The sequence below is a fragment of the Diaporthe citri genome (genome assembly GCF_014595645.1).
Source record: "Diaporthe citri strain NFHF-8-4 chromosome Unknown scaffold_1, whole genome shotgun sequence".
In the NCBI taxonomy this organism is placed as follows: Eukaryota; Fungi; Ascomycota; class Sordariomycetes; order Diaporthales; family Diaporthaceae; genus Diaporthe; species Diaporthe citri.
Window position 1 is genome coordinate 5066467 of NW_025064846.1, and position 19533 is coordinate 5085999.

At 51.9% G+C, this 19533-nt stretch overlaps 8 protein-coding genes across 8 annotated transcripts; 4 read left to right on the top strand and 4 right to left on the bottom strand.

Moving 5' to 3' along the window:
* Positions 1-924: 924 nt before the first annotated feature.
* Positions 925-1657, top strand: INS49_001390 (uncharacterized protein; the record flags this gene model as incomplete). The annotated part of the gene is made up of 4 exons (XM_043162219.1): positions 925-946; positions 1121-1195; positions 1345-1437; positions 1512-1657. The coding sequence occupies 4 exons, from the start codon at positions 925-927 to the stop codon at positions 1655-1657; spliced, it is 336 nt and encodes a 111-aa protein (XP_043030725.1).
* A 659-nt stretch (positions 1658-2316) lies between these two features.
* INS49_001391 (uncharacterized protein) lies at positions 2317-3765 on the bottom strand (the record flags this gene model as incomplete). Its single annotated transcript, XM_043162220.1, has 4 exons — positions 2317-2559; positions 2643-2790; positions 2870-3367; positions 3710-3765. The coding sequence occupies 4 exons, from the start codon at positions 3763-3765 to the stop codon at positions 2317-2319; spliced, it is 945 nt and encodes a 314-aa protein (XP_043030726.1).
* Positions 3766-4582: 817 nt separating this feature from the next.
* Positions 4583-5418, top strand: INS49_001392 (uncharacterized protein; the record flags this gene model as incomplete). The annotated part of the gene is made up of 2 exons (XM_043162221.1): positions 4583-4637; positions 4706-5418. 2 exons carry the CDS (start codon positions 4583-4585, stop codon positions 5416-5418), a joined length of 768 nt encoding a protein of 255 aa, XP_043030727.1.
* A 379-nt stretch (positions 5419-5797) lies between these two features.
* Positions 5798-8206, bottom strand: INS49_001393 (uncharacterized protein; the record flags this gene model as incomplete). The annotated part of the gene is made up of 5 exons (XM_043162222.1): positions 5798-6849; positions 6915-7259; positions 7815-7847; positions 7986-8065; positions 8145-8206. 5 exons carry the CDS (start codon positions 8204-8206, stop codon positions 5798-5800), a joined length of 1572 nt encoding a protein of 523 aa, XP_043030728.1.
* Positions 8207-8976: 770 nt separating this feature from the next.
* INS49_001394 (uncharacterized protein) lies at positions 8977-9827 on the bottom strand (the record flags this gene model as incomplete). The annotated part of the gene is made up of 2 exons (XM_043162223.1): positions 8977-9695; positions 9752-9827. 2 exons carry the CDS (start codon positions 9825-9827, stop codon positions 8977-8979), a joined length of 795 nt encoding a protein of 264 aa, XP_043030729.1.
* A 1696-nt stretch (positions 9828-11523) lies between these two features.
* On the top strand, positions 11524-13535 carry INS49_001395 (uncharacterized protein; the record flags this gene model as incomplete). The annotated part of the gene is made up of 4 exons (XM_043162224.1): positions 11524-11656; positions 11795-11813; positions 11961-12209; positions 12266-13535. The coding sequence occupies 4 exons, from the start codon at positions 11524-11526 to the stop codon at positions 13533-13535; spliced, it is 1671 nt and encodes a 556-aa protein (XP_043030730.1).
* Positions 13536-14796: 1261 nt separating this feature from the next.
* On the top strand, positions 14797-15381 carry INS49_001396 (uncharacterized protein; the record flags this gene model as incomplete). Its single annotated transcript, XM_043162225.1, has 4 exons — positions 14797-14800; positions 14867-14929; positions 15057-15128; positions 15242-15381. 4 exons carry the CDS (start codon positions 14797-14799, stop codon positions 15379-15381), a joined length of 279 nt encoding a protein of 92 aa, XP_043030731.1.
* A 486-nt stretch (positions 15382-15867) lies between these two features.
* Positions 15868-17012, bottom strand: INS49_001397 (uncharacterized protein; the record flags this gene model as incomplete). The annotated part of the gene is made up of 3 exons (XM_043162226.1): positions 15868-16152; positions 16327-16644; positions 16749-17012. The coding sequence occupies 3 exons, from the start codon at positions 17010-17012 to the stop codon at positions 15868-15870; spliced, it is 867 nt and encodes a 288-aa protein (XP_043030732.1).
* Between the last annotated feature and the right edge of the window lie 2521 nt (positions 17013-19533).

The window sequence follows — 19533 nt, forward strand, 5'->3', positions numbered from 1 at the left end:
CAGAGTGTCCTGGAGAGGTGTCGATCCTGGAAGATAACCTCTTGTAAGGTAACCCCCTACAGAATACCCTCCTGATACCCTCAAAGTGGGATGTCCTGCTGCGAGAATAACCTCTTGCGGGACAGCCTCTTATGTGGTATGGGAAGATCTGCACGGTGTTGTAGGGTGTGCACTCTCGAGCGACGGTGAGAAGCTTCAGAGTTTTCCTCTGGGACGTAATGAGCAGAACAGTGACCAGCGTGTGGCTGACAGTTGTCTGGAGTGTGAGGCCTTCGGCGAGGACGATAAAGGCTAAAGATTGGGCTGGGCCTCCGAGGCCCGTGATGGAAATCAAGGTTCGGAAAGTCCTGGCTTCCAGTCGGGCTGGCCCTGATCTAATAATAAGCGGGGCAATGCATTCGGACAGTGGGCAGCGGACACTGCGATGCGCTGTTGGGTACGTTGGTGTACCTAAGCATCTGGCATGTACCTAGGTACCTAATAGTGGGCAGGTAACAAGTGGGCAGGCCAGCCAGGCCTGTGCGTTCGTTGGTGGCAGGGCCGATCTGGTGAGCTCAGAAAGCCAGGGGGGCGGGGGGCGCGCAAAGGCGGCGGCGGCGACTGGACCCCTCCTCGATTCGCTCTTTCCCTGCTACGTTGCTGCTACTTAAACGCTTGCCGTCCTCCGCTCTCATCATATCTCTCTTCTACAACAACCACCCTATCACCACCAACCCTCTCCATTCCACTTCCGCAACAGTTTGCTAGTCGACTCCAGATCTACAGCACCTCGGCTTCACCCCGATACCTCATTACACCAATTTCAGTGAGACGCCATCTGTGCCGTCCGTCGCTGCCTATGTCAATCGAAAATCTCAAGTCTTACGGTCAGTCTTTCTGAGTCCACAACCCAATTCCTCTGCACAAGGCGACGGCCATTCCACGATGCACTGCCTGCGGTCGTGCAGTAGACGTTAGCCTGCGTCGCACACGTCACGGTACTCTTGTTTTGTCGGCGACGTCGACGCTCGAGTCCTCACAACAGCCTTGGGACAGACCTCGACACGGCGGCCACTTCCCCGCGTTTGGGCTGTTATCAGGCAAAGCCAGTAGACCTCAAAGCTAACATCCACCCTCATAGACCCCTTCGCCGAAGCCGACGAGGACACTGGAGAACAGTCCAAGGCTCCTGACTACATCCATATTCGGATTCAGCGTACGTACATCCTTGACCGCCTTCCCGCAAAGAAGAAAAAACATGCTTGATGGCGCTCACGTGCAACCATTGCGCTGCCGATCCCCGGATCGTGTTTGCCATACCTTGTCCCAGTCTACAAGACACTCGCTGACGAGCCTGTCCAACAGAACGAAATGGACGTAAGACCTTGACCACTGTTCAGGGCATTCCTGCAAAGTTCAGCCGCAAGAAGATTCTCGCCGTCGTCAAGAAGAAGTTTGGTGAGTGCCAACCACCACCCGCCACCCGACATTGACTCAGACCAAGACCGGTGACTAACTTTGCCACAACACAGCCTGCAATGGCACCATCGTCAACGATGCCGAGATGGGAGAGGTGATCCAGCTCCAGGGCGACCAGCGCAAGGATTTCCAGGAATTCCTCACCAGCAAGGACGGTCTTGAGCTCGACCCCAAGACCATCAAGGTCCACGGTTTCTAAGGGCCCTCATCATGTCACGTATCCTCGACCAGGACTACTGCGCGGGAACGGCTTGATTCGGAGGCGATACCTAAACCAAGGAACACATCAGGTCTCCTCTTGCTACAGCTTCTCCAGATATGGAGACATCTCGGGCGCCGGAGAGGAACACATTGACATGATACCCACCGATCACGGACGATCGAACACTCGGAGGAGTCCATATTTTTTTTGGGACCGACTGAATCAGGGAGTTGATATCTTTGTCGCCATGCGCTTCACTCGTTATGACTTCCGCAGTATTGGCGTTAGTAGCAGAAATGGCACATCGTTGATATTCCTACAATGTCGCTCCCTTGTGATGATGCCAATGCTCTCACCCCGTTCGCCGTCAGCCCATGACGGTTGGCCTGCGTTCTGCCCCTGACTGACCCACCCACAAGGCCCCAGCTGAATACAAACGGGGTCGTATCGCTTCAACCGTGGAAAGCTCCTTCGCTAGTAATCAAACAGACTCAATATTCCCGCCAAACCTATATCAGTGCCCAAACCGTATAACTCCAGCCCGATGCTTCCTGTTGACTCAATTATACTGAACGATGGGGTATCTCAAGCAGATTTGACAGAAATTCCGGACCCGAGAAGAATAGAAAAGACCAGAGCTACCACCGCCCGTCCTCTCAAGGTTCCAGTGTGATGTTTGCGAAATTGGCCACGCTGACCACCAACTCCCCGCCCTGACGCAACAACCTGTATCCCAACGCAACAAATGGCAAATCGAACCAATCCCGGTCCCAGTGCTGCTGTATCAAGAGGGCGACCATGCTGATGTAGCTCGCCATGGAGAAGACGCTGATCGAGGTTGATGTCTCCTTGAGGATGTTGATCTTGCGCTGCGTTATGTGGTATACGAACGTGAGCGTCTGCAAATGTAACAAGATCAGTGAACTGCACGACAAGCCAGTAGGCGCAGGGCGAGGTTGATGAATTTGAGGGAGACCCTTACACTCGTGATGATTATCCAGGTCGGCAGCAGTAGAAAAGGGTCCTGCGAGCTGCCACTTAGGTCAAGGGTCCATGATTGTAGGTACCCGTTCAGGGCGGAGACGGAGACCAGGCGGAAGGCTGTCGCAGAGGGTGTATAGTTCACGAGCCTAGCAAGCAGACAGTACATGATGAGTACACGGACACAAGACAGCTGGGGAGGGACGGGGTCAAGCAGCAGCGACTTACCACCTGGACATGAGGCAGTCCGTGAAGAAGAAGGAAAGGTACCCAGAGCAGCCGCACCAGACGATAGCAAGCATGGTCTCGGTCAGGAGCAGCCTGTCCTCGCCGGGCGACCGCCCCTGCGCGGCGCCCGCGCCGTCGCCGTCGCCGTCCGAGGTGGCGAACGAGTGTAGCTTGAGCAGGAAGCGGATGGCGACGGGAAAGCATAGGTATATGGACGGCAGGATGGACAGCAGGCGCAGGGAGAACAGCACGGGGTGCCACCACTCGGAGACGCCCAGCACGGCGGCCACGCGCGGCTGGAGGAAGGTCGGGTGGGCTACCGGCTCGGCCTCACTGTCCGGGGCGGCGTACGTGGTATCCTTGGAGGAGAGACGGCCATCCCTCGCAACGGCGACATATTCGGTGTTGAACCTGGTGGTGGTGGTCGTGGCGGTGGTGGCGGAGGAGGAGACCTGCCTGGATGCCGCTTCCGCTGCGTGGGCTTGCTCCTGGTCGTGTCTGTTCGTCGACCACGTCCGCGCCCTGGTTAAGGCTGACATCGGCCGGCTCTCCCTTCGTCAGGGGGAGTGGGATGACCCCTCCAGGCCCTGGGGCAGAGGACTTCCTGCAGGTTTGGCTCAGGGATTGGAATGCTCAGGTGGCGAGCTTCTCATAGCATGCGTGCAGGCGAATGTGTCTGGGAAAATGACAAGGCGTTCCAACGAAGTAGGATTGATTGTGAGCTAGCGGAGGAGACGCCAGGTAGTCGGCTTGGAGAGGGGAACCTCAATGGAGACTTTGAGCTTCACGAGCCGATGCTGAAGTCATTCCCAGCACACGCAACGTAGTTTTCGGAGTCACCGCGTGTTAAGCTGGTACTTGAATGGTGTTCCGGTTGACTCCTTGGTTGGGGTCATGTGCGGCTCAATTCATAGACCTCTGTTTTTGCTCTACAGGTAGAATGATTATCTTGGTTCTCAACTCGCTGCCAGGAGCAGAACTCAAGTCCAAACTTCCAAGCACGCCAAGGTTGACCTCTATCCTCGAGACCCTGTGCCTCTGGACGAGCGGCTAGGGTAGCGTGGCCCCAGGTGCCCCTTGCAGAGCTTCTGGACTACCGGCAGGCTAGGTAGGTAGGTAGGTGTCTACCTGGGTACTCCGTGGCGGGCCCCAGACCCCGGCTTATCGGATGGGCTGACTGGCCGGGCAGGCATGAACGCATCCGCCAAAATTTTGCTGAAAGTAGGCCGCATCATGAGCTGCAGAAGGTGGTGATATGCCGATCGGGCGCAGCGTATCTACCTAGAAGTCAGCCACCAGGGCGGAAGGAGAGCGGAGCTAGTGTTGCGGGACCAGTCGCTTAATTGTCGGCAACCCTACGACGGCTTCATAAAAGCCGTCCTCGGCTCTCGATCTACCAAAGCTCGTCGCGAGACCTCGTCGCCAGTCCTCGACAAAGACTCGACCTCGACCTGGACCTGGCAACCGCGCAGGTGTCCCTGTACATCCTCCGCCGCGACAATGGCAGCTACGTTCCGCACGCGGCCATGGCTGTTGGCCTCGTCCCGACCGGTGGCCCTGCCAATGTTCCTCTCCGGGCCGCGAGTCCACCGGGCGAATCTCGAGCAGACCCGGGGCCGTTCTTATAAGCCTGATGCAGCATACAGGCAAGGAATGGGCTCTGCAAAGAAACAACGGAGCCAGCAGCAAGCAACTTCAAGTATAATAAAGCAAATGAACAGCGCAGACAAGCTCCAGGACACCGGGTCCATCTCCATGCTCTCCCCGAGTAAGCACCCTCGGAGGACAATGTTCTGTCGCTGGCTACATGTACACGAAGCTAATGGCGCCTTGCAGGAACCATCGTGCCCCTGCCCCTCTCCGAACGACCTCGTGCGCCCAAGGAGTTCATAAATTACCACTGGGAGATACTGAAGCAGCGCTTCGTGGACCGGCTGCAGCGACTCATGAACTCGTGGGCGACCAAGCCCAAGTGGAATAAGAGGGCGCGCATCCGCTCGACAAACAGCGAGATAATCGCCGCGGCGCGCAGCCTGCACGCGTCCATGTCATACTGCCTCGCCAGGGGCGGCGCCGCGGAGAAGGCACAGCTGAGCCAGATCTGTGTGCCCAAGCTGTACCGGTCGCTGCTGAGCGCCATCGAGCACCGGCCCGCCGGAAAGAGCTACGAGTGGGAGCGCGTGGCCGAGACGGGCCGGCCGTGGTGGCCGCGCGTCATTGACAACAAGTGGACCGAGACGGACGTCGGCTTCAAGGTGACGTTCCGCCAGGCCGTCGTGGGCATCAAGAGCAAGCAGCGCCTGAGCGAGCTCAACGCCAGGGGCGAGAGGGTCTCGACGAAGGAGATGGAGTTGCTCGAGTACGTCGTGCTGTGGCGGCAGGTCGACCCCGTCAACCTGACGCAGTCCGACTGGCAGATCTACGGCACGCTGAAGGAGACGACGTACGAGGACTTGATGGAGGAGGTGGACGAGATGAAGGAGGCCCAGAAGGTGACGGCCCAGAAGAAGCTGGACGCGGAGCGGAAGGCGCTCGGGAGTCGCAAATAGATGTACAATATTACAACGGCTCATGCCCACATGATCGCATCACGGGGAGACCATTGACCATGGTACGGTGACCGTCAACATAGACAGGCTGCCCGCGTACGGTCTTCTCATGACGAACACCACTCACGACATTCAATTATAGAAGTTGCGTTCTGGTATGTGTAATGTCTTCATGGAAGGACATATCCTTCCCAAGATGATATATACCACTAGCTCCGCGACAAGATAATATCTTACTCACCATGCAACTCTACCTACCCGCAAGACTGCTTCCGCCCACCGACACATCCTTACTTCCACGACGTTCACCTTGGGAGTCACGCCCAAATGGCGCCCACAAACCCAACAGATCACCTCCCAGCACCCAAGGACAACTGCCTCAGAAGAACTTCCCCGCATGCTTGGACACTGGGACTTCTTCACTCTGGTGAACGACCACTTCTGTCTCAGAGTCATCTTCCACAGCAGGGCGGTCCAGCCCCGTGAACCGCGTACCGTTCTTCTTAGCCAAGAAGAACTGGAACGAGAGCCTCAGCGCGCAGGCTGCGAAGCCAGAGAGCAGCCCGCCAATAGGGGCAGCGACGAAGGCGCCGAACGCGGCCCAGTCGTTTCCGTACAGGCCCTGCTCCAGGAGGATGAGCTGTGCGCCAGACTCGGCGTCGCCGTAGTAGATGGTGCCAAAGATGAACACGCTCAGGATGCCGCCCAGGCCGCCGACGACGACCTCGAAGCCGCGCCACCAGTATACCCTATCATTGAGGCCGAGTACCAGTACGGGGATGGTCGAGGCCGAGAGGAGATCCGTAATGAGGTAGATCTGCAGGATGGATATGGCCCTCAGCGCGATGACAATCACGGGGATGATGAGCAGGACGACGGCCAGCCGGATGTACCAGATGTTCAGCTTGTTGCGGAACAGGTCGTTCGCGGCGGAAGAGACCATAGCGGACTGAAGCGAGTCAAAGGACGCGGTGGACAGCGAAACAGCCATGACGAGCACAATTCCGATCACCCAGTTGGGGAGCTGCTCCAGGAGGAGGAATAATGCCACGCTGCCATCCTGAGCTGGGTCGCCGGGCCAGGCGCCAGACCAGGCTGCGATGCAGCCCGTCATCCCGACAAGCGTCAGGATGATGAGCACGCAGACGACGGCTATGCTGACGCCGATCCAGAGGTCCTTGTCGGTCTTGGAGGCGAAGGTCCGCAGCCAGAAGTTAGAGAGGAAGAAATCGTTGGTCATGATTGCCACCGGGAAGATGTACAGGAGCTGCCAGCCGAGCAGGCTTGGCTCGAGAAGACCTGAGCGTTCGACGAGGCTCGGCTGAATGTCAGTCCGCGCACCGATGGTGATGGTTGCAATTATGATGAGGCCGAGCACCATGGTGCCTTGGATGTTGTCCGTGATGAAGGAGACCCTGAAGCCGCCGAGAGCTGCAAGAGATGCAATGTCAGATCACAGGACCCGGAATTGTATAATTCCCACCAAGACAACTCACAGGTGTAGATAGTAGTAACCACACATTGCACGATGAGGACAGGAAGCGAGTCCAGTCCAGTCAAGGTACTAACGACCTGGCCGATTGCTGACAGCTCGGAAACCATGTACAAGAACATGGTAACCAGCGTCAGGAAACTCAACCACAGGGCTGTGATGACTCCATATCGCTGGCGCGTCCATTCCGTGAGGACGAAGCCCTCAGGACACTTGCGGCGGATGACGGGCCCCAGAGCAGCGAAGATCAGCAGCGGCAGGGCGGACATCAGGGCGTAGGTAACCACGCCTTGCACGCCGGCGATGGTGGCAAGCTCCGGGTAGGAGAACAGGATGCCGGATCCGAGACCTAGGTCGGTTAGTAGGGTAATAGGGGGCTGAGGGGAGTAAAGGTAAGGGGCAGGTTTTTAAACCGGAGCGGCAGCACGTTTCCCACGCAAGCATTAACTTGATCGAGTAATTACGGTACAATCTCAGCTTCATTTCCACGAGGCCCTCGTGATCTCCTCTCCCCAGGTTGTGGGTGAGAGGTTGGATCACAGGGGACACACTCGCTTCAAATCCGCGCCCGTAGTGAGCCGCAATCTCTGCCCTGACAAAACGATTACCCGTAGAAACCGATCTTGAGTCCCCTGAGAAGAATCCCGCAGACCAGAGTCTTCGAAGCAACCTTTGAGAGGGCAGAGACAACTGTAAATGTTGGATACGAACCTATTGCCAGTCTCACAAGTACTCGCACGGCCCCAGCCTGACGGCCAGACGCCATCTCGTGGTGGCGGCCATTCGGAGAGGGGACGTCGCACTTGGGCTTCTCTTGGGTTTCTCGTGCTCAAGATAATGCTTTTTCGTCTGCTACCGCTCTGATTCCAGGGTGGTAAGCGATTTCTCGCGTTATCTCACTGACCAGAGGCGATGAAGTTCAAAGCGATCGGAAGTGCTGTCAGGGGGGTCAGCGGATGTTGGGAACAATAGAATCAGGGACGCAAATCTGGGTTTGAAGTGACGAGGTCCTATGCCCGACAAGCATCGTTCCTTTCAACTCCAGATTCACTCCTTGGGGGATTGTTTTCCTGACCAGTCCGAGTTCTGTTGCCGGAAAGGAACTCGCCCTTGGAGTCCTTGCGGAATCTCCATGCCAGGGCGGTTCCCAATATACTGTTGGATAAGGTCAATTTACTTCTGCTTCGGCTCTTGTAGAGAATAGCACAGTATTTTCCTCAAAGCTGTAACTCACAGAAATGCACCATAAGTCAGGTAGACTATGGCGTTGGACGCCTGGTAGGACGGTTGACCCATGATTCGTGCAAGTCGATTGATCAGACGCTCTCAGTCTCTGGCGGTGGTGGAAACACAGCTGGGAACAATGTCAGGGAGACAGGAAGGGATATGCTTCTTCTCGGTTTAGGGACGATCACGCGTACTATGTATCAATGACCATTGTGTGGAGGGTTATTACACGATGAAAACTTGCCTTCCATGGCGTGTTGCCCGGCTGGAATCGTCTTTACACTCAGCGGATATCGGCGTAGTGTGGGGGGGCTAATCTCCCGCTACGGAGCAGAGCCCAAGGATGCGGATTGCTGATTGGCCTGTGGGTAACCTCTTGACGATCCATGGCTGGCACTATGTACAAAAAAGCAAGCAGCAGTCGAGTGCCGCGGTTACAGGCCGGTTCTCGTTAATGTGATGGTGATTTACTACACTGATCCGGTGGTTCGCCTGCATGATAATTGCAAGAAGTTATGTTCAGCCTCAACGCCCACTGGTTTTGGGCGTGCATTCCGCCCGTCAGAGTCTCTGAATGCGAACTTGATGGATGACCAGTCCATAATTCAATGGCAAGACCACGGGCCTTGGACCCGGATCTGGCCCCAAGGTTGCTACCGTGCCTGGCACAACGGCGCTTCATAATTGTTTGTCAGATTGTCGTCACCCTGACCTGTGCCTCTCTCTGGGCACTCTTGGGTAGTTTCGTTTCGTAAGAGTCTTGTTCTCTCGAGGTGCCCGCGCTATCTCCGGGAAGGAGCCCTTTTTGGGACTGCTGAATGCTGCGTAGCGCCGAGTTCTCAATCTGTGACCCATGTGACGTTTTTGCCTTGCTTGTTCTTCAACCCACCCTTATTCAGGGAACTGCTCTCGGCATTGGCGGCCTCGTCCGGGTCGTTGGTAGCCCATATTCGCTCGATGGACAAGTCAAAGGGCCCAGGTATCCTGTCTGTGAGACCGATCCCGATGGTCCGGACCTTCTGCCGCAGCATCTCGGTCTGTGGCTCGACAACGTAGCCGTGATTCGTCCTCACAAAGTCATTCCACTTGATCAGAACGGTCTCCCACTGCCCAGGTCGCCTGCTGAACAGACGATGCTGATGTACATCTGTCGGCACGATGGACTCGGTTTGCACGTTGACCAGGTAGCTTCGCCCGTCAGATTTGATCCTCAGCGCGAGGTATGCGTACGGATCGATGTCCCATAGGCTCTTGCCGAACAGTGTTGGCGGTCTATCCAGTGTTCTCCAGGCTGCGTATCCGGATCTCTCCACGCTGGGAATGTCCTTTGGGAGTTGGGTTGATATGGAGCCGTGGAATCTGGCATGCGCATTGGGGTTGTCACCTTGTGCCAAGGAATCCGACGGTGATCGGGGATGTATCCATTCAAGCTGTGCTTTCGAGAAGCCCCCGATGTCTGCATCTGACATGAGCTTGCATGCTTGCATGGACTCCTGTGCGCGGAAGGAATGCAACTCGAGAGGTCCAGCTGGGCCCTTGACAGCCTCAAGGTTGAGTGCTGGGCGAAAATAAGTGTCAGAATTTGAGAATATGTTAGGCACTTGGGGCCCATACCGATGCTCGTGAACCTCTTTAGCTCGTCGACACTGCGGCCGAAGAAGCCCTTCGACAGGCGAGGCGTGGCCCTCATCTTCGCGAATAGACACGGATATCACTCGTCTGGGGGTTGAAGTGTGAGAGCCTCGTGGCTCAAAGAGCTATCCCATGCTAGGTAGCAAAGATTGCTTCCGAATGGTTCGTGGAGCGAGTGGTGGAGCGGATGCTAGGCCCAGCGACTCCGGAGGAGCGCGCCTCAGTTGAGAACGTCATTTTCGGGAGCTCTGGAGCTCGAGGTTGATTACATAATGCACAGCTCTAACGACGCCTCCCGAGTCTAACTGCAAGCATCGCATCCATTTACTAACGGACTTGCATCCACCGTTGCAGTCTTCAAATTCCGGAGAAGAGGTTCTTCATTTATCTTGTTTTTGTTATCATCTCAATACTCATATATCTCGCCACCTGCAGTCTCGATTTCTCTGCCGTCTTTGAGCACGAACGGAACGATGTGTTGGATGCCATCTTGTGTCGATGCCATCTTGTGTCGAGTGACACTGCTGTCCTGGCCTGCTCGAACTCCTTGGAGAAAGCTCTTGTCAACACAGATGAAGATTATGACTACAGCGAGTTTGGGACCTGTTGGGGAACTGCAGGGAACTCTTGGAAATCTATAATTTATTGTCCCCCTTTGAAGGTATTCTCCATGTCATCGACCATACTCGCAAGTGCTGTGGTCCAAAGTCAGGGGCAGTTTGGCTCAGCATGGAAAGCAATTTAGGCAGGCTTTGGTTTGCCCCGGTGAGACTTTGAATAAGAATGGACAGGATACAAAGACGAGGCATTTACAAGCGGCTGATCAGCGTTGGAGCCTTGGGCTCTCCATGGCTCTATGGAGACGGCGCCGTCTAATGGATGGCATTGATATCTGTACTCAGCGATGGAATGCCAGGCCTAGGGCCTTTTCTTCCACATGGCTCCAGCTACAAGGTCCGGCATGGAGAAATGGCAGAAGCCCGAGTATACAGAAGGAAACGTGCCCCGCAAACCATCTGCTGCCATACGAGTGAAGTGAAGAGGAGGGAGGGTATGCAGCATCCTGAGCCTGGCAACCGCTACTGTATCCAAGCTACATGCTGAGGGGGATGTAAGGCCCTAGGAGCCAGGAAAGCTTGCGGAGGTCAAGACTCTGCCCATCACGGGCAGCTTCGGGGTCTCAGCACATTGGCCCATGGACGACGGACTTGTGCTGTAAAGATCAAGCGGCTGCCATACTGGACGGCCAGACAGGTGATTGATGTGCTGCAAAAAGCTGGCTGGGCATGGAAAGAGGGCCACTGACCAAAGATACAGTGACGCCAAAACACATCCCTTTCTGATGCAACTGACCACCTCCAACCACCTGGCACGCACACAACTGTCCCATACATCACCCACCCACCCTTCGACTGTCTCTCAGGAGAAGGCATCTTTAATCAGCACCTCTCTGTTGGTGCGAATCCTTCCGCCCGATCTTTTTACCATCCAATTGTTTGTCTATTGCATGCTACTTTCCATCATCATTAACCAAACATCATCCTTTAACGCACTGACTGTTGTGCTGACTGACTTTGTCACAACACGCTCCTTTTGAGCCCCTCGACGCCTTCCCATTTCGCATTTCGCGGAAGTTTCTGCGCTGGGTTTTCGCCGCTTTCACTCACTTCTTACCTCTTACCTTGGCATAACTTTCTTTCATTCACACACAAGACTCGCCAGCACGGCACCCATTGACATCGTATCCAACAACGATGGCTTCACTCAGCAGATCCTGTCAGCCCTCCCCAGAGCGTTTCAAGCGCAACAAGGGAACCACGCTCACTGGCTCTGATCGTGCACCCTCTCCCAGCGAGGTTTCTTCAGCTGGTGACAGCGACGTTGGCGGTAAGTCTCCCTGGCAAAGATGGCTCTTCATTCACCACGCAGCTCGACAAGCCTTGTCTTTGGCAGAGGAAAGCTCTCGTTTGCTGCTTCGCGAAAGTCGACCCGACCCCAAATAGAATTGACTGACAGTTTCACTAGGCGCTCGCCTCGATACTTTGTCAGTTTGCGACTCCCCTAGGTACACCCCGCCTCACACTCGACTTGGTATCGGAAGCTCTCGTTTCGCCCTTGCGATGCGTGCTTCTGGAAACGAGTGAGTGACCATCCTGTCGTCCTTGAGACTACACCAGCTAACCCCGTCTAGGTCTCCGACTTGCCGTGTCAGCGCAGATGACCGGGACGATGTATTCGTTTCTTCGCCCACCAAGCCGCTGAGGGAGCGACGCTCGGAGCGCTCCATCACGGCTGGCAATATGCAGCGTCTGGATGTCGCCCTGGCCAACGGAGAACACACTCTCCGAACCCGCGCGTCGAACGTGAGTAGCCGCCACCAGATCGATGGTGTCGACGCCCAGAATCTGTACCCTCCCACTGCCTGCGTGTTCGTCGCGAAGTAAGTAACATTCCTTGCTCTCCTCCGCTGTTCATTTGGCTGACACTGCCTCGTAGCCTTCCCGAGCCCAAGGATGATCTGAATCTCGAGGCAGCCATCTACCGAGAGTTCCTCAAATATGGAAAGTGCTGGGTCAAGATTCGTCGTGACTCTCATCATATGCCCTTCGCCTTTGTCCAATTCACATCGGACGAGGAGGCGAGGAGCGCTCTGGAGAATGGCAAGGGAGCAATCATTTGCGGTCGCCCGTGCCGCACCGAGATGGTCAAGGCCAACCGCACCTTTGTCATCCAGAAGAAGTCAGGCAACCCTATAACAGTCGAGGAGGCTCAGAACACCTTACTGCCTTACGGCTCGCTGAGCAAGTGCGAGTTCCTGCACCCTCAGCTACGAGAGCCTCTTGAATTCCCTCCCACAGTCCTGGTTGAGTTCTCAATGTTCGATGCGACCCGGGATCTTCACACAGCCTTCCGCCACGATCCTGTCTACATTGTCACGGCTTTTGACCTCAAGAAGCACTGCGCGGCCACTCGTGACAGCACTGACGAGGCATTCCTCGCAGCGTGTGAGCGAGACCGTCGCTCCGTCTTCGTTGGAGACTTGCCAGCGCATGCGACCGAGGGCGATCTTGAGGAGCTGTTCTCGAACACTGGAGAGGTCCTGAAGGTCAACGTCATCAAGAAGGTGAATAATTCTGGTATCGCGCGAACCATGGCGTTCATTGAGTACTCCCAGCCTGATATGCCGGAGGCCGCAATCAGCAAGTTTCACGGCAGTGTCTTCAAGGGAGCCGTCATTCGAGTTGAGCGCAAGTCTGTCAAAGACCGCGGCCCAACACCTCGTCAATCTCGGTCTCAGCTCCTACTTCGCCAGGCAGAGGACTCACCCATTGCGCCTGGCCCGCCCAAGTCTCCTGGCGTCCAGGTTGTCAGCACCCCCACTCGTCCGACTGCTATTTCGGCCGAGATGTCTCCTGTGCCTGTTCCTCCCCCGATGTACGGCGGATGGGGCTATGGCATGCCAAACTCGCCTTATGTGCACCAGAACTACGCGACGGGCTATGGCGCTCACCCGGGCGCTTCGGGCATGCCAATGACGCCTCAAGCAACCCCTCAGATCCCCAGCCCTTGGACGTACTACAACAGCTACTGGCCTGGCATGATGGGATACGATCCATCCTCCTTCTACATGGGCCCCTACACGTTCCAGTCTCCCACTCCCATGATGGGCGGCCGTACCGAGGACACAAAGGGCCAGTCAACCCCTACTCGCAATGGCCATGGCACCGTTGAGAACGGTATCGACAATGGTCACGGTGAGGATTAAGGTCTTCACTCCTGCAACATCACACACCACTGGTTCTTTACGCACATTTCCTTTGATTGGTTGTCTCGGGTTTGGTCTTAAAAGTTTTCCTGTTACTACATACATCTTTAATACCCGTGGGCGTGAAACACGCGCACCTCGTCCGTGTGGCATACGCCTTCATGGAACGTCGACTTGTCTTCAACATTAGGTGTGATGGGGCTCAGCCGGCATTTTCGATCAAGCAACATCCGACTCGTTGGATTCTCTGTCGGCCCAGTGGGTGAATTGAAGCCATGGCGGCTCTTTACTGTGGAGGATAGGGGATTCGAGAGACCGCATCACTTCATGTTAGTCTATGGAACGGATTCGTGGACGGGGACGGCCTGAATGTTCGGCCTCACATTGTTCAGATAGACAGGGTTGTTTGGTTTGTTTGGAACACTTCCGCCAGATGGAAACGTGGCTTTAGCTAGCTCATCGCCAGTTGGCTGTCACAGATGAACCCAAAGATCTGCAATATGTTGGCCGCATCGTGACATTCATGCCTTGCTTCTTCTCCGTCATGTGTTCTCCCCTACGCCCATGATGCTCGTCTCAATTGTCCATCATGTGCTTGCGGTTTGTGCCGGGACCAGCTCTTCTATTTAAGTTAAGCAGTGTCCGAGGCAATGCCTGAGAAGCCCCTTCGTGAATGCTCTTCGGAGGTAAACTCCTCTTTCCCATGGGATAATTCCCCACGGGATAACCTCCTCTCTCCTATGGGATGGTCTCCTTTCAGCTATGGCATAATCTCCTGTAGGATAAACTCCTGGGACAAGTTATCTGTTGGAACATAGCCAGGTAGCCAGATGGATGTGCCGACCTACTACCAACTTCGAGGAAGTCTCCCTGACAAATGTTCCTTGCCTCTCGCTGTTGGTAGTTGTTGGCATCGCGTCAGCAGAGCCAAATTGAGTGACGTTCCTTGTTGCTGGCCGGAAGAGTAGTGGGTCCATGCGACTCTGATTGGTCGAAAAGGGCGCTAGTGCGGTTGCAGGCTGGTCCATCGCTCCTGCTGTTTCCAGGTCACGTGGCGCAGTTTCCCGGTTGAATTTTTGCAAACCACAACTTTGGCCTCCATCCCGCAGCGAAGCGACTCCATCAACGACCCAAGGAAGAATACCGTCACCTTTGCCCCCCTAACTCCTCAACAGTGGTATGTAAGACTTCCGTCAGAATCGAATCGATTTTTTGATAAAACATTTCATACTGACAATTTTGCTCCAGACAAACCGGCAAAATGAGTTCGTCCACCCTGCCCCACGATCTCAACCCATCCCGACGACAGCGAAACTGACAAAATCAAATAGCGAAGGGAACCAGCTCTTTCGGAAAGCGTCACAACAAGACGCACACTCTGTGCCGTCGCTGTGGTCAGTAACAAACACCCATCGGATATTCGATACGGCAATTGGAAGAGCAAGGAATCACGGATTGAGGACAAACAATTGGATGGAGGACATGACAGAGGGCTGACCGTGTCATCTTGTCACCGAACAGGTCGCCGATCCCTGCACATCCAGAAGCACACCTGCGCTTCTTGCGGCTTCCCCGCTGCTAAGACCCGAAAGTGTACGTGAACCGAAGCATCCACCTCGGCGCGGACTGCCACCCAGCCATGGAACGGAGACAGCAGCGACGAAGCAGGAGGATCAGAGCAGGATGCTGACAACGAGGCGAAACAGACAACTGGTCTGAGAAGGCCAAGCGCAGGAAGACCACCGGCACCGGCCGCATGCGATCCCTCTCCACCATCTCCCGGCGCTTCAAGAACGGCTTCCAGACCGGCACTCCCAAGGGCGCCCGCGGTCCCACGAAGGCATAGACGACAAGCCACCACGGCAACGCGGCGAGGGTCAGTCAACGTTTCGGAGACATGCGGTCAAAATGAGCAAAATGGCGTCTAGGGAAGGGGGAATCACACAATGCTGAACGGATCGGACCATTCTCTTTTGCTCCATGATTTCGGGCAAGATTCAAGGGTTTCGGTCTTGCGGGTCGTCATAAGAACTATGGAATTTTGATGCGTTCGGGGAGTCGAGATTCGTACGTAGCTGGAATACAAGGCTATGCGAGTCGCAACCAACCACGAAGCCAGCATAAACGCGGGCAATTGAGGATGGCTGTTTTGCGAAATGACCGAAGCCGGACGAGCCTCTCAACCACGGTTCCAGCACATGTACACCTTCAGATACGATGCGCGCAGTGCAATGCAGAGACAAGCCAAGATTAAGAAGTTTGACGGAACAGTGCTCTAAGGGCCTGGGTGATGAAGGATTGTCTGCTCTTCCCACTACAGGGAATCCGCCAGCTATTGCCCGCGCTCGAAGACCTTGACCACGCCATCTCCGCCAACATGGTACAGATACTCGTGCTCCTCTATAACCCGGTCCAGATCGTCTCCACCTCCAGTGATCCTGACCACCCCACTGACGTCCTTGGCTGTCCCCGTGTCTAGCAGCCTTAAGCTGATGATCGCCTCGGCCTCGTGCGCCAGGGACAAGACGAAGGCAGCATGCTCCTTCTCCAAAGTCGTAGTCTGCGCCGAAACCAGTGGCTCATCTGCCGACAAGGTGAGAACGGCCGCGTGAACTTTCTGTTTCGCACCTAGTTAGCACTGTCCGGAGCCGTGAATGTGACTGCAGAGCAGTGTGCTGCTGCCAGAAGCCCCATCCAATGGACGACAGCAGATGCCCGGACGACGGGGCATTCCCACACATTGCCCCAAACAGTGTCACATCGAAGCCTTGAAGGGGTGAAGAGAACGTACCTCTCGTAAACCAAGTAGCACGTCCTTCCATGCCGTCCCCGTGACGCCGTCCCCAGGCGACGCAGCCGCGAGCAGCACGTCCGGCTGGTCCAGTATCAGGACGACCTTGCCACCCGCAGCCTGCAGCCTCTCGATGGCGGCACCGAGCACCCTCGCGACGTCAGCGAGGCGCGGACTGTCGAGGTACAAATGCTGCTGCTGGCCTGGGCCACGCCCAGCGGCCGGTGCAACGGGCCCGTCAGCACCAAGGAACAGCCTGCTGAGACCGTCGACGAAGAGGAACCTGCCTCGAGCCGCCAGGGCGTCGAGGTTGAGACCCTAAGGGAGCACCGTGTCAATGTGTGTATTTCGCACATGGGAATGGTTTGTGTGGGAAAAGGCCGTTGTAGGCAGTGAGAGGGTGTGAGAAAAGGAAGACATACCAGCCGTCCGGCCCCTTCCTTCCAGAACGCGTGGTCCCTCATGAAGCTCACGAGCAGCACCTTGACGTCCTCGCCGGCCCCGTCTGCATCGCCGCCGCCGTTGCGCTGCGGTGCCGCGGCGTTCGCGGACCGGAGCAGGCTGTAGAGGTACCGCAGAGCCAGCCAGTTGGTGCTCGCGCCGAGGATGCCGGCGAGCACGATCTGGGAGGTCTCGGGCGGCAGGGCGAGGTACGACTCTAGTAGGGGCGGTATTTGAGACGCCATTTTCTGTTTTCCCTTGTGCTGGTCTGGTCCGTCTTCCAAAGTTTTGATTCGTGGTGGGATTGTGCCTACTCTAAATTTCTTTGCTAGGCGGCATGGGGCGGGCTTCGTAGTCGCACTGTGGGGAATGAGAACAACTCCTCGGGTCCGTTTGTGACATACCTCTCAATGTTGTATTCTATCACGGGGAATTTACCGAGAGTTCCCTAGTTCCTTCCAACAGTGGTTGCCTATTAGATTGAGAGAAGTCCCTTATTAAAGCATTAAGGTTTTAAGATTGTGGTTAAAGGTTTTAATTAAGGTATTAATAGTTATTTTTATTAATATAAGTTTTTATAAAGGTAAGTATTAAGGCTATAAAGCTAATTATATATAAAAACCTTTTAAGCTTTATTTAATTAACTTATTTTATAAACTTAATTAATCTTTAAAATTATTTTAATTTATTCTTTTAATGATTCTTTTTTTTTCTTTTTTTTTTAAATAATTTTAATTATAAATTAATTATTTTTTATTATTATATTTGTTGGCTGGGTCACGTATTGCAATACAACGTTTGGTTGGTGTAGTGGTTGATTGTTATTAACTATGGAAGGAAGGAAGGCAGAAGGCCTAACTGTGCTAGCTATTTTATATGCAGCGCCAGGGCTGCTGCCTGCCGGGCATCCTGACGGGCCAAAGCTACCTAATCCCAAACAGTCCTCCATACAAACGACACCCATTATTCCCACAATATTATAATTTTCTTATTATTTTAATATAAAAATTATTTTAATTAAAACTTAATATTTTAAAAATTAAAAATTAATTATTTATTTATAATTATTAAAAAACTTTTATTTTTTTAATTTTTAAAATATATTAATTTTAATATATATAATTAAGTTAAATAAGTTATAAATATATAAAAATTAATAAATATTTAAATAAAAAAAAATTAAAAAAATTAAAAAATAATAACTTTATTATTTATTTTTAAAATATATTAAAAAAATAAAGAAATTTTCTTTATAAATATAAATAAAAATAAAGAAAAATTATTATTATTATTTTTAAATATTATTTAATTATATATAAAAATAAATTTATTAATTAAACTTAAATTTATTATTTATAAATATTTATTTATTAAATAAAGAAAGTAAAAAAGTAATAAAAATTTTATAAAAATATTTAAAGCTTATAGTTTTTAAAAAGGGTTAAAGTAAGTTTTAATATAATAAGCTTAAGTTATTACCTAAGCTATAATGCATGCCTGCAACGGGCCTGCATTGCGGCCAGCCCTTATACGTAACTAAATACACACATAAAAGATAAGTCCTAACTTGGGCCCTTTAGGGCCTAAGTTACTCTTATAACATTGCAATTTATAACTCTTTTTAGGTATTATTAAATTTTATACATGTCTTATAGTGGAATTCTTGTAAATGTAATTAATTCTGGTTGTTAATGTGATAATTACTTAATTATTATTTTATTTTTAAGCTAATAAACAATAGGAGCTGGTTTTTATTCGTAAATCTTAGTGCCTTAGGTATTTATCGTGAATTTATAATGAATTATCAATAAATTACCGTTCCCTAGTAAATTTATAATAAATTTACTATGGGATCGTTTAATTACGATATATTTATTATTGGTTGAATTTAATACACCCCCTTAGATTAGCAGGAACTAAGAGGCTAAACCCTTACTTATCTTTTATCGCTAACTACCTTTAAATTATTATATTTTTTATTAAAGTTCCCTTATATAAGCTGTTTTTAATGCTTTTTAATTCAAGCTAATATAAAAACCCGTTTTATTTTCCGGCGGGTAGCGCTTTTATTAATTTATTTGCTATTATTTATGCTGATGGCGTGTATTCCATCGTGATTTTGCCGTCTTAAACTTCCTGTCTTAGTTAGTGATTATAAATATTTATATATCGTAGCTTAGTTTTAAGTATAGTGATTTTAAAGGTTATTAGGTTAATCATTTAGGTGTTATTGCACTTAATTTTAATAGTTTTATTATTTAATTTTATGAATAGCTTAGTGAAAAGCTGGCTTATAAAAAGTATTTCTTTTGCGGCTTAAGCTAAAGCTAATAGCTTTGCTTTCATAATGAAAGTTATAATTATATCTTGCTTATTTACTTTTTATTTAATAAGTTTATTAAATAACTTTATAGTAAATGCTTATAAGCTCTTTTAATTTAAGGAGTTATTAATGAAAAATATATTGCTAGCAACTATAAATCCTTTTAAATCTTAAAAGCATAAGGCAAAATACTTAATATAAAAAAGATATAATAATACTTTATTAGCTATATTATAATATTTTTAGCTTAAATTAGTTAGGAATTAAGCGAGTTATAATATAATAAAGGCGATATTTAATTATATGGAAATTACAGTAAATAAGAGTAACTTAATTTTCTTTTAATAGGAGTGGACTTTGGCTTTTGTGGTAATAATGATACGTAATAATAACTCTTTAAAAGTTATGAGAACCTTATAAGGAATGTTTATTTTATTAGTTAA